The following is a 13,137-nucleotide window of genomic DNA, read 5'->3' on the forward strand; positions in this document are numbered from 1 at the left end:
AAAAAGAGGTAACGAGAGAGAGAGAGAGAGAGAGAGAGAGAACGGTTATGCTTCTGTTCTTTCATATGCGTATATTTATACAACAAATGGTTCTCAGGGGTAATTCTAGAAACAACTCCCCACTATGCCATAATAGTGTAAAAATCGGGTTCCTGGTTTCTTAATGATAACCGACTGGAACAAAGACAAACTCGCATTTGTGGGCAGGCAACAGTGAAATATAAACGTGAACACTTCTATTTGAGGGATGTATGAAGACCGTAAATCTCCGCCAAGGATCTACCTAAATCTCTTCTTTAAGTTAATAACTTAGACAAACTTGTGACCCAAACTTATGTAAAATTTTCTTAATAATATACATATTTTTTCTGCCCTATCCTGCTAATGAACAAATGTATTAAACTTTCTATCCAACAAACGCACTAATCCTGCTAACCCACAAACTCATTAATCCTGTTATCCAACAAACTTATTAATGCTGCTACCCAACAATTAATCCTGTTATCTAACAAACTTATTAATCCTGCTATCCAACAAACTTATTAATCCTGCTATCACACAAACTTTTAATCCTATGTCCAACAAACGCATTAATCATGGTATCCAACAAACTTAATAATCCAGCTATCCAACAAACGCATTAATCTTGCTAACCACAAACGAATTAATGCTGCTAACCAACAAACGTATTAGTCCAGCTAGCCAACAAACGCATTAATCTTGCTAAGCCACCAAACGTTTTAATCCTGGTAACCAACAAACGTATTAATCATGCTAGCTAAAAACATGCACAACCAGAAAAATAATCACTTTGGAGAAAAAACTTATTTAATAATTTTAAGATACATTATATGTGTTTGAGTACGTGCGTGCGTGTGTGAGGAAATTTTCTGAGTAACTTCATAACTTCCATTAAACAGAACTACACTACCGAGTCGAAATTTACAACCCTTGCGACCGAAGCACAAGTTAGAAAAAGATACTTTATGCCATTCATAGAGCATGCCGTTCACTACATCCCTATGTTTTGCAAATTGCCAGTTTGTGTTCATAACATCTGGCAACTCACCTACATCCATTAAACTTCCAACAACCACCGAGCCAATTTCCGAGGCGAACTCCAGAACCTGTGCAAATCCCCACATCGATCAACTTGTTCCGATTCCCTTACGCCATGAGAACTTACGTACTGCGTCTTTAGGCCCCGTCCACACGGTCGAGCTTTGGTCGACGAACTTTGTCCGATGTGACGTCAGAAGCGTAGAAACAGCGAGAAAAGTCAGAACTTTGCCGCGGTTTCTCCGCTTCTGACGTCACATCGAACAAAGTTCGTCGAGCAAAGCTCGGCCGTGTGGACGGGGCCTTTAGGAGCGTAGCCACTCGGGTAAAAGACGATACAAAAAAAGCGCGTACGAGAACTTAGGAAAAACAAAAACAACAACAAAAAATTACGGGAGGAGCAAATTAACATGTGGGAAAAGTTTGGATATTTTCCCCATTTGAACACGTGGAAACTGGCTGCCGGCTTCAGACAAAAATACAGGAGAAGGGTCAAGTACTCTTGGAAAAGTGGAAACATTTAATATTTAAACAGGCAGCAGAAGTCCATTACTACATGGGAAGCCAGCAAGAGCGCACCACGCCTTCCAAATACACGTTGCCGACCACTGGTAGGATTTTAACCTGCAAATTTCAGATACATGTTGCCGGAAGCGATACGCATAGCGACTGCACTACGCGACAAAAGAAACCATTTATCGGTGATACTCCTAACAGCATCAACAGCAAACTCTGACCTCTGAATTCTCTAACAACCTTCGTATTCCCCCCTTCGAATGATCTTCATCCTTCAAGGGATGGGTCGACGGCTTCCAAGATTGGACGATACTCTTCATCTAGTCATCTTTCCTCTCATCCGTCCCAATCAGGATTGGTCTGGATAAGGGGCCATTGGTTGCCCGTAATTAATATAAAAAGAATGATCTAAAAAGATGTCATTATGAACCTGCACTATAATAAAGCGAGCAAAATGAGCATTGCCTTGCTATTTACACAAATCCTGATCAGCACGCCAAAACATGAAAAGCAAAATTGACGAGAACTATATTTAAAAAATAAATTTTAAAAAAGCTGCAATGAAAATATTTAGTAAACCACTCGGACACATAAGTGTAATGCACATTCAATGAGAAAGCAAGATGCTTTATAACAGCTACTTAACACACAAACACAGCACCATGCCGCTAGATAGGAGACTTACTCATTTTAGCAGTTAAAGGGATAAATTACATGAAATAACTTACAGCTGCCCTGGTTGTGTAGGGATATGATAAGGCTTAAGTAATATAATAACAATTACGTAAAAATTGATGATGTGGGTTTGAAAGGGTTGGAAATGAAGAGACGACACAACCAAATTGGATGAAGACGATTAGTTAACAAATTACGACGACAAAAAAAAAAACAAGCAAAGTAACATAGACACAAGAGCAGTTACCAATATATTTAGAAATAAATAATATATGTTTAAAAGTCGGATTTCATGGATGCCATATCAAAAGTAATAGTTCCAACTATAATAAGAAACTTAAAGGTCAGTTTACAAAGTATGTAAAAACAAGAAAGTGTGTCTATGTCTAATAACTTTACACTTCTATATGGGAAAGGGAAATTTAAATTTCTGTATATATATATATAGTATATATATATATATATATATATATATATATATAAATATATATAAACAGTATTACCACCAAACCCCGAAAAACATTACGAGACGAAGGTAATTTCAACTCAAGTGTGATACTTCAACAGTTTTAGAATTTTGTTATGCTTACAATCATAAACCATCACTCCACAATATCAATATTTTTCTCACTGATTTTTCATTTATCAACTACATTCCAGTAATTGACGCCAATAACAAGAGTTCCTCCATAGTCAAGTTTAACATTTATATAGAAACGCAAGCCCTACTACGAGCGAAAAATAAACGACAAAACAACATACAGAGACAGAATTTTAGTGAATGTGCCCAGCTCTTAATGATTCATGTAAGGAAAATTTCCCATTCGAAAATCAACAGTTTCGTGCGAATTTTTACATTTCACTCCAGCTGCATCCCACCCACCGCCCCTCCAAACAAAAAAAATACAAATTGAAAGTTGACAACTGCAAATTTCAAGTCTTTTTCATGCAGAGAGCTCTTTCAATGCAAAGAAGGTTTTTAATACACAGGAATATTCTTAAACAGAAGACTTTTTTTTTTTTTCCTTATGCCGAGAATTATCTATACAAAGACTTTTTTTATTTTTACAGATGCAGAGAACCAGGCCAGACCCAAAACAAAACGAGAAAACAGATGTACGTAAAAATGAGTGGGATTTATTCCCTTAAGGAAGAAAAAAGGCTTATCCTCACTGCATAACTGGCTTTAAGGGGTCAAACGCCTCTGTGACAGTCCTACGGAACGTAAAATAAAAAGAAACCCAAAACACAGGCCTAAGGAAAACGACTCCGCGACAAACACAAATCTTCCTCTCTTCACTACAATAACAACAATCCTCCTCTTCCTCTCTGCGTTCGTTCTCCAGAGGTGTCAGGTGACGCACCCACGTTTCGGAGCTAATTCCACAGAAGACCACAATGCCACCAGCGACTGCGATTCCACCACCTGCTGCTATACCACCACCATCCTCCTCCAAGGGAATGTGACTGAAATGCATCTTGGTACACGATGCCAGTGTTGCCGCATCGAGAGAAGAGGCAGAGGCAGAGAGAGCCTCAGTTTTATAACGCAAGATCTGTCAACTGTCAAGGTTCAGGGTGACAGAACCCAGGATGTGGTTCTGCCCACCTACTCCAAATTGCGTTCATCTCTTCTGTTCCCTTTCATCTACAAGGACGATTCGTATTTAGCAGCATCTTTCCTTCGTCGGCGTTTTCATTTTCCTTCGTCCTCCATGTGGTTATGGCTGGTTTCGTAGTATGGTGTTTTGACGCTGCATGGAACCAGTGGTTATTCACCAACGGGACCAACGGCTTTACGTGACTTCCGAACCACGTCGAGAGTGAACCTCTATAACACCAGAAATACGCATCTCTAACCCCTCAGTGGAATGCCCGAGAATCGAACTCACGGCCACCGAGGTGGCAGGCCAAGACCTTACCGATCACGCCACTCGGGCGCTTTCGTCCTCCATATGCAACGCCAACTGAACTTCACGGTAGGTGCCCCTACCCTGGAATTCTACCCTCAGCTCTGCTTTCTTGTTTCCCTTCCTGTTACATACATTACTCTGTCACTACGAAAGTAGACAAGCGACTGGCTTTACTCCATCCTACGGGAACACAGAAAGATCAGTAAACTTTTCCCCAGGCTGATGTTCATTATCATTAATCAAACATCAGAGCCTAGTGCCATCTGAGTTCACAAGTGATAACGGAAGTCAACACGCTGTCAACAGCGATGGCGCCTGACGATAATCCCTGCTCCAATGAACAACGTTAGCGTGTCATGTACCACACAGACTGTAGTCACGATTAACTTACCTAACAATGTCTGCCTGAGATAAAGGAGGAGTTTGAAAGTTGGTTTGATTCTGCACTGAAGTGCATGTCTAGTCCACTAAGAGTGAAATTAAACTGGCCTCGATTACGGCATTTGTAACCAAAAACTAAATGGTTGCATTAAAAAAGGTTTCAAATGAGGCAAATTTCATCTTATGGGCGGAAAGCAATGATGAATAGAGGTCATCTCAAAAATACAGTAAAATTTTGAAAGCAACCAACAACTTTTCTATCGAAAGATTTCAAGTGGCTACACAATCAGTAACTCGGTTCCATCAAGGTTTTCTGGCTTACTTGACTGAGTCTCATAAGTAAGATCAGTTTCAAGCACGAAACCGTTGGAAGTGATGCATCCATGAGTATGTGCAAGTGAGTACAAAATACAAATACTTGTGCGGTCGCGAAAGTTTATCTGTGACATTTCCTCCTTTATTTTTAAGTATTTACAGATGGCTATTAGTAGCGACTAATGCCCTGTTCATTTTCTCAGTCGCTACCCCATTGCGATTAACGGATTCTTAGAAAAAAAAAAATCAATTATTACAGGAGAAATGAATTGCACTTTAAACACGAAACAACATATAAATAGCCTGAAAATTTGACATATAATCAAAACGGGTTTCTGAAATACACAGCCTTTTCTTAGAAAACAAAAAATGGCAAATATTAAAAAAAATTTCTTCACACATCATGAAGTTCTAATCAAGCTTTAACACAGCTAGACAACCTTCGTGCAGAATAAAACATCACCAACCAAAATTTGTATTTATTTATTTTCTTTTTTTTTGCAAAAGGAAACAAATACATAAAATTATACATTTTCTCTTCCATACATCAAGGCATCAGAGAGAGAGAGAGAGAGAGAGAGAGAGAGAGAGAGATCTAAACGACCTCTGACTTTATATTCAATTACTTCGTTTCTTGCCATGCTATGTAAAGCGAGAGGGATCCATATCCGAATGGCACAATTACTCGGGGAAAAGGGTTAATAGGCAACTCCAGGCGCACAGAGGCCTGAAATCAGAGACGACGAATCAGACTGGGACAGACAACATCTATGGGAATCTTTCTCAAGGATCTGGGTCCTAAGGAGCCTTGCTGGGTCCTAAGCAGGATAACCCACCACTTGAGACCATAAATGATCTGTAACTTCATTCCAATTGTGTAACTTTACTGTTTGAAGACTTTTCTCTTTTTAACAAAATAGCTTTCTTCATCACTGTATATATCTTACATCTCAGATACATGATGCATGCGGTACCTACGACGTTTGTACTAATAACGTTATTTTTTGTTTTTTTGCAAACGAAACATAATATCTCTTTTTGCAATATAGCAAGTAACTAGATGAGAACCAGAAATACGCATCTCTAACCCCTCAGTGGAATGCCCGAGAATCCCCTCAAAAAGAAAATGGGTACAGGTGCAATAAACGTAAATGGTTCGGTTCCGTCATAGGGAGAGCAGAGGACGATATGGTGACGGAGAGTATGTCATGTTTTAAAGTGTTAAGCAGACAGATGATAAAATTGTACTTGAACGAAAGGCCTCAAGAACGAGATGAGAGGATGCAAGCAAGAGAAATATGAAGGGTTCACTGAAAAGCCCCCTGGGTATAATTGTGAAGCTGCTATAATGTAGTAGCTGTAGTTTTTTGCATAATAGGAACAGCCATACCCCAGCAAGTTAAAGAGACATCACTTGTCTTTTCTTCATGTCTGGTGACATCCCCAACTACAGGAATGGGCTTAATATGTATGTATGTATGTATGTATTGTATGTATGTATATATATATATATATAGTATATATATATATATATATATATATATATATATATATATATCAGCAGAACAATTCCGTAATATACAAAGGTGTGGAAACGTCTGGACATTTAACGAGGAAACAAGTGCTTTTCAGAAAAAATTGGCCTTGTTAAATGCCTAGAAGTCTTCCACGCTTATATATATATATATATATATATATATATATATTATATATATATATATATATATATATATATATATATATATATATATATATATATGCAAGTGTAATACCAACGATGCCCTCTTAACCTCTTGAATTCTTTGCTCTTTTTTGGATACGCTTGTCACCACAAAGCCTGAAGATCGGCAAACCTTGACCTCTTTGTGATTATTGAACCTGGGTTCGTTTCCCAGGACCGGACATCACAATTTCTTCTTCAAATTTCTTTGAACTGGGATCTTCAGGTCTTGTAGTCACAAGCGTATCCAAAAAAAAAGCAAAGACTTCAAGAAGTTAAGAGGCCATTGTGGCTATTAGAACTGCATATGTATCTGGTAAAAAGGTGACCAGTAGATTTTACACACCACACACACATATATATATATATATATATATATATATATATATATATATATATATATATATATATATATATATATATATATAGTTACAACTAAGCAGCGACTAGTGATGAAAACGTGTGGAGGACTTACCCTTCCGGAGGGAGAGCTGATTGTCCCCTTGAGCTCGGAACTCGTAGAGGGCGACGAAGAGCTGCGGGTCGCCCTCCTCCTCGGGTGCCAGAAGGTTCTCCCTCGAGTGCCACTTGGTGGCCACGACGTCCGACGCTTGTACCGAGGTGACTTGGGCGGGAGACGGCGACGATGAAGGGGTGGCCACGGGCAGGTTGGCTGCTTGTGGATGGGTGGCAGCAGCTGACGAGGGCTGAATGGCAGTGAAGGTACCTCCTCCCATGTGGGGCTGCTGGCCGCCGTCCGGGGGGCCTGGCCCCCCCATGGCGTCCAGCCCAACGCCACCCGCGCTCCCACTAACCAAGTCAGGCAGGTCAGGCAACGGACGTGCAGCAAGAAGAGCCTCTGCACCAAACAAAAGAAAATTTCGCCGTTACAAACACAACAATAATCAGCATCCAGACAAATAAGCAAACTCAGTATAAAGCATCAAAACAATTGTTGGAAACTAAGCTATGAACGTTTATAAAAGTTACCAAAAATACCCACAACTAAAGATTTAATGTTTGATAACTGAACAATAATGAGTACTAAAAGTAAAACTAAAAATAAAAATAAACTCTCAACATAAAATAAGAGAAACAATAAACAAGCATTCAAAGAAATCCCGAAAGCATAAGATCTAGTCTATGAAATTAGGAAAAATAACCAAAGAAAGTAGCAAACCACCTTCCGCTTACTTTCCGTGTTCAAACTTATCAGTACCTTCGTCTGCACTACTGATACTAAAACTTAAGAGTAAAATTGTCATCCATAAATCTCACGAATGTTGTCGCTAGATTCATAAGCTGGTCTTGGGCCAGGACGGGTTCTTGCTTCTTAAATAGCCTTTGACCTCAAGGATTAAAAGACCGTTCCCGAACGATTACTGTCACCTCGTATGGCTCTAAATTCTCTTCGAATTAGCGATGCACAGTGAGGCCATTAGCACTAAATGCCTCTTCATCAACCGATAGCCTAACGATCTCATTGTACGAATACGTTTTTTTTTTTTAAAGCTTGCAGCACGATTCTAAACCTGTGAAAATAAATAAGCATGTAAAGGCTAGCTACAGCCCTACCTAATATGCATACATAACTTGACATTTCGTGGAATTAATGCAAATCCATGTATGTATGTAATATAATATATATTATTAGATAGATTATATATCTATATATATATAGATATAGATATAGAAATATAGATATAGATAATAATATATATATATATATATATATATATATATATATATATATTTATATAAATTTATATATAAATATATATATATATAATTATATATATAAATACTATATATATATTTACAATATACACATATATATATATATATATATATATAAAATGTATATATACTATGTGAATATATACATATAAGTATATTTATGTATATATGATTATGTGTGTCTATGTGATATTTTTTATAATAACAACACATACACATACACATATAAGTCACTGCAAAATATACTGTTATCACGAAACATTAGCCATTAGGCTAAAGGAAAAGCTACGTACCCCAGTCAACTAAGCGCCATGTTTGTTCTAATAAAATATAATTATTATTATGTTGTTTTGACATCAGTTTTATGTTTCAAAAACAGCCACTCCACCGAAAACAAATGAAGCTCACTTTGGTCCTGTGATCAATTCAAATATTTTCAATTCCATTTACTCTACGAACTCGTGTACGCAAGAGTGGGCCCCTCTGCGGGCGACCGTATGTTTTCATTTTAAATAAACACAGGAAACACAACTTCCTGTAAGAGAGAGAGAGAGAGAGAGAGAGAGAGAGAGAGAGAGAGAGAGAGAGAGAGAGATTTGGTACGTGCACGTGAAACTGAAATCTTTGGGATGGTACAGGCTGGAACAAAGACGGAGCAGACAGATGTGAACTAATGAGGACAGGGCTTTAAATATCCTGTACTCTGTACTCATGTATAATTTTCACCAAAAGACCTATGACATCTACGATATATTTTACCAAGTTATTCATAATTCCCAACAATTTTTACGATGGATTTATAGCTAAAATATTGTCTTGCAGAAATATGAAAATGATATTGTTATGATACAATAAAGTTTGTTCATACTTACCTGGCAGAAATACATATAGCTGACTTCGGAGAATACAGCTATATATATATATATATATCTGACAGGTAAGTGTCATGAACAAAGTATCAATTTTTCTTCATATCTTGAACCAAAGATACTCAATATCCAAGAGAATTCTTTTGGAATTTCCCTCTCTTTTCCGTTTTCCCCAATTTCTAAAGTCACCCCTCATCATGGAGACATGGTCAAAGTGGCCTTTGGAATGAAGGACTCGTTTTTTGTCCCTTATTTTTCCAACTCGTTAAACGACATACAAAGAATTACCATCCTTATGAAAATGCGTTAGACTCGAAGCTCGACTGGTAATCTATACAAATAAGCGTCTGGAAGCTGATTAAACTATTCACATTTAATGGAAATAGAACAAAAAGCTGGTCACATGTACACATACATACACACACACACGCACACCGAGAGAGAGAGAGGGAGAGAGAGAGAGATTCCAAGTCAACTACTCAACTTTCGCGCTAAACAGCGGCAATTTGCAAATCAAAGCTTATTTCCCTCAAGATCTGCGGAAGCGCTTAACGACCCCGTCGGCTGTAACACCGTAACTCTCTGATTTGTTGCTCGACTTCATTTCCATATTCTTGCCGGGACACGATTCTCCCGACGGCGATTCTCACGACCAGAGTCATTAAGGGCGCTGGTAGTACGGAGTGCTACCTAGAGTAAGGTGACATCTGCCGTGGTAGATGGAATTCAATATAGTATTTGTTTTAACCTGATCATGTACACACACACACACACATACATATAATATATATATATATATATATATATATATATATATATATATATATATATATATATATATATATATATATATATATATGACTTAAACTTAAAGGTACTTAGAAATGTATTTCTTTTGTTACTGTTATACAGAGTTTGTCTACTTTTCTTCTCGTTGACATATAAAACTCGCACGCAATGTAGAAAATAAAGTTCCCGAGAATTAAGTGACTGGTCGATTATTTTGTCATTAAATGTGCTCCGTGGTCATCAAAATGGCTGAGAGAGAGAGAGAGAGAGAGAGAGAGAGAGAGAGAGAGAGAGAGAGAGAGAGAGAGAGAAGTTTGACACACCCTAATTTTATTCAAGTACATCTGAAACGCCAACTTTATTCCCAGAAAGGTCCTTTTCACAACACCGAAATTCTCAGGAGGAGCCCAAGGCACTGATTCCATGAAGACCCACCTGCCCTTCTGCTGCGGGTGCCAACGCATGCCCCCATTTCTGCGCGAGGGGAGCCAACTGCTACAACGGACAATGACGCTCCTCCCTACTGCTGCAGCAAGGCCACCCCCATAATTTGGGCCATACCCTCGAGCCACTCATCACCACAATTCTGTCGCCCTCATGGACTCTCCCAGTGATGACCAACATAGCTTACATTCCCGTGACTCGGGCGACGATTTCCCTAATCATCGTCGTCGCGTTTTTCATCGAGGCCAATCGACGTCAAGAGCTGCTGGCCACGTTACGCATTACATTCGTAGGAAAACAGGGCCATGAAGGATTTCTCTTCGCTCCTTCCACTGACACAACCACTCAAGCAGAGAATTCAAACACTGATGCCAAGGTCTGCTACGACTGTGTTTTCTATAAAAACAGCACCCTTCATATGTATATATATATTTTACAAAACTTGCAAATAACAGTTTTCAACAATGATCATGCCAAATTATTTCTCATTTCACTAAAATACAACAAACATTTCAACGAATATGAATAACAAACACACTTATAACCCGGTAACATTCAACACAACACAACAGGGTGAGCCAGAACAATCTGTAGCCCGAACTCGACGCTTAACATTCAATTTATATATCACAAAACTCTCTTTCAAAAGAACTGGCGTTTCAGGCTGCCATCGCTACGCTTTAATGCCAAATAAGCGCTGTACACAGTGGCAACAACATTCACATGCACGTACGAAAGGGCAATAGTGCATCCCGTCGCATCCCAACCTAAAGCCAACACTTCTATCTGGTGGGAAGATACTGTTTCTCGCTGCTTTTTATCACTTTTTATTTTTTCTTTTTTGTGAAGCAATATTTTCACAGCATTGAACCCTCTCTTGAAGGGAATTTCCTTTTTTGGTGTGGGATGGATTGAAGCTACGACGGTCTGCACAGCACTACTTTTATAGCACATCACATTTTCGGAAAAGTCGTCCATCGAATCCCCTTTCAGGAACGATTTTCCACAATAGCATTCCAACTACCATCTTCGCCTGATAGCAGCCTCACAGACACTGAATGACACGTAAACCATATTATAATCTGCACGACTTATCTCCTTGGTTATCTGGCTTCTTATCGGCGCTTTCTACGCACCGACGATGAGAACACCGAACACAGAACATGACTGACGAGGAGCCCCGTGACGGACACTTTTAATCACACGACTGCCAGAGCTCATTTCCTCTTCACCAACCCTGGCGTTAGTTATGCGATGCAGAAAGTTTCTTCCACTGTCATTGGGTCGCGCTAAAAACCTTAGTAATCACGTTCGTTCCATTTTTCCCTCGCCGAATCTAACCATAACGTCCCGACGAAGACGATGCCGCAGAGCAACACTCGAACAAGCAGAGAGAAGGCGGCTTCGCAGACATAGAAAGAGAGAGAGAGAGAGAGAGGGAGAGAGAGTGAGACGTCCAACCGATCACTCCTGTAGGGGTAAGACACACTGACTCCTCACTCGAACGCACACACACACATAATACACACACAAACACACACACACTCGCTCTCACTCCTCCCTGATACAGTGTCTATGTGTGAGTGTGTGTGTGTGTGTGACTCGACGTCTCTCTCCCACGAGTCTCTTTCACTTACTCATACTCACACTCGTCCTCCTCCTCGCTTCTGCTGCTGTTGCTTCTGCTGCTCCTTCAGGCAACACCCCCACCCCCGCCCCCCGCACCCCCTCAACCTCCATCTCATCCCACCCAACCCGTTATATACACCATGAAACCTCCTCACTTCTCTCTCCTTGTAGTTCATTTTCTTTTCTTCACGTTAATGTACTGACGTTCTTACAGGCTCACAGGGACATATCGTTGGCTCTTATAACTGTTGGCAATTTTCTGCAGCTAGAGAACTACTAGCCTCAACCCAATAAACAAATTCTGAACATTTTGTGGCGCCATTCTCAAAGACAAATAAATCAATTCCTCACCTATTATATTGTACATGTATTCTTTAGTTCATTCTATACAATTGCTTCTTTGAAAACTTGATTCAACTTTTATCATTTAATATTTTTTTTTTTTTTTTTTTGCAAGTTAAAAATTATTTTCCTGCCATTTTCAACATCAATTTCTTTTCTTGTATCGAAATCTGCCTTCATCTTCCACCGACCTGCAAGCGTGAATCCCACCACATAACTGCCCTTGATTTCTTTATCCTCATTCATCAGTCTATACATCTGATCTCCCTCTATTACTCGGTACAGACAGACAGACAGACAAGACACCTCGCCCTCTTTCCCTGTCGACAAATACTTCTTCGCATCCTTCAAATTCGCAGCGATTTGGAATCTTTCTCGTATTCCTCCTACTCCATTCCTTGCCCACTCCAACACTTCCACCCTTAATCCTCCTCTTCTACTCCAACCCCACCATTCCAGATCGTCTTCGAACTCCAATACGAGAAAGAAGCAACCTGCCCCACCACACCCCCTACCCCCTAACCGCTGAATAACTCGTCTTCTTCACTACGAGTCCATGACTCATGACTTAGGGAACATCTGTCCGGGGGGTAGGGGGTATGGAGATGATGGGGACAGTGGGAGGGGCAGAGAGAAAAAGAGAGAGAGAGAGTGAGGAAAGCAGAGTAGGGGTTAAGGGAGGTTGAGGGGGTGGATAAAGAGATCCCACACCGCAAGAACTCGTAGATTCAAATTCATTTCAATACCC

General features: G+C 39.6%; 2 protein-coding genes across 3 annotated transcripts in view; one reads left to right on the top strand and one right to left on the bottom strand.

The window, feature by feature from the left end:
* LOC135202578 (tyrosine-protein kinase Abl-like) overlaps nucleotides 1-13,137 on the bottom strand; it is a 218,645-nt gene that overhangs the window by 161,360 nt on the left and 44,148 nt on the right. The window contains exons 1-2 of one of the 2 annotated variants that reach the window (XM_064232084.1): nucleotides 10,410-12,068; nucleotides 7,055-7,438 (exon numbers count right to left, since the gene is read on the bottom strand). In XM_064232084.1, the coding sequence (XP_064088154.1) occupies nucleotides 7,055-7,438; nucleotides 10,410-10,446 (421 nt within the window). In that variant the 5' untranslated portion in view covers nucleotides 10,447-12,068. Of the gene's footprint in view, nucleotides 1-7,054; nucleotides 7,439-10,409; nucleotides 12,069-13,137 lie in introns of those variants that run through there. The other variant, XM_064232085.1, reaches the window with a different exon arrangement.
* Nucleotides 10,665-13,137, top strand: part of LOC135202580 (uncharacterized) — a 323,189-nt gene continuing 320,716 nt past the window's right edge. Inside the window, exon 1 of the mRNA XM_064232089.1 lies at nucleotides 10,665-10,794. The gene's annotated coding sequence lies outside the window, so the exon portion shown is untranslated. The remainder of the gene's footprint in view (nucleotides 10,795-13,137) is intronic.

This window comes from Macrobrachium nipponense, chromosome 30 (genome assembly GCF_015104395.2).
Source record: "Macrobrachium nipponense isolate FS-2020 chromosome 30, ASM1510439v2, whole genome shotgun sequence".
Taxonomy (NCBI): Eukaryota; Metazoa; Arthropoda; class Malacostraca; order Decapoda; family Palaemonidae; genus Macrobrachium; species Macrobrachium nipponense.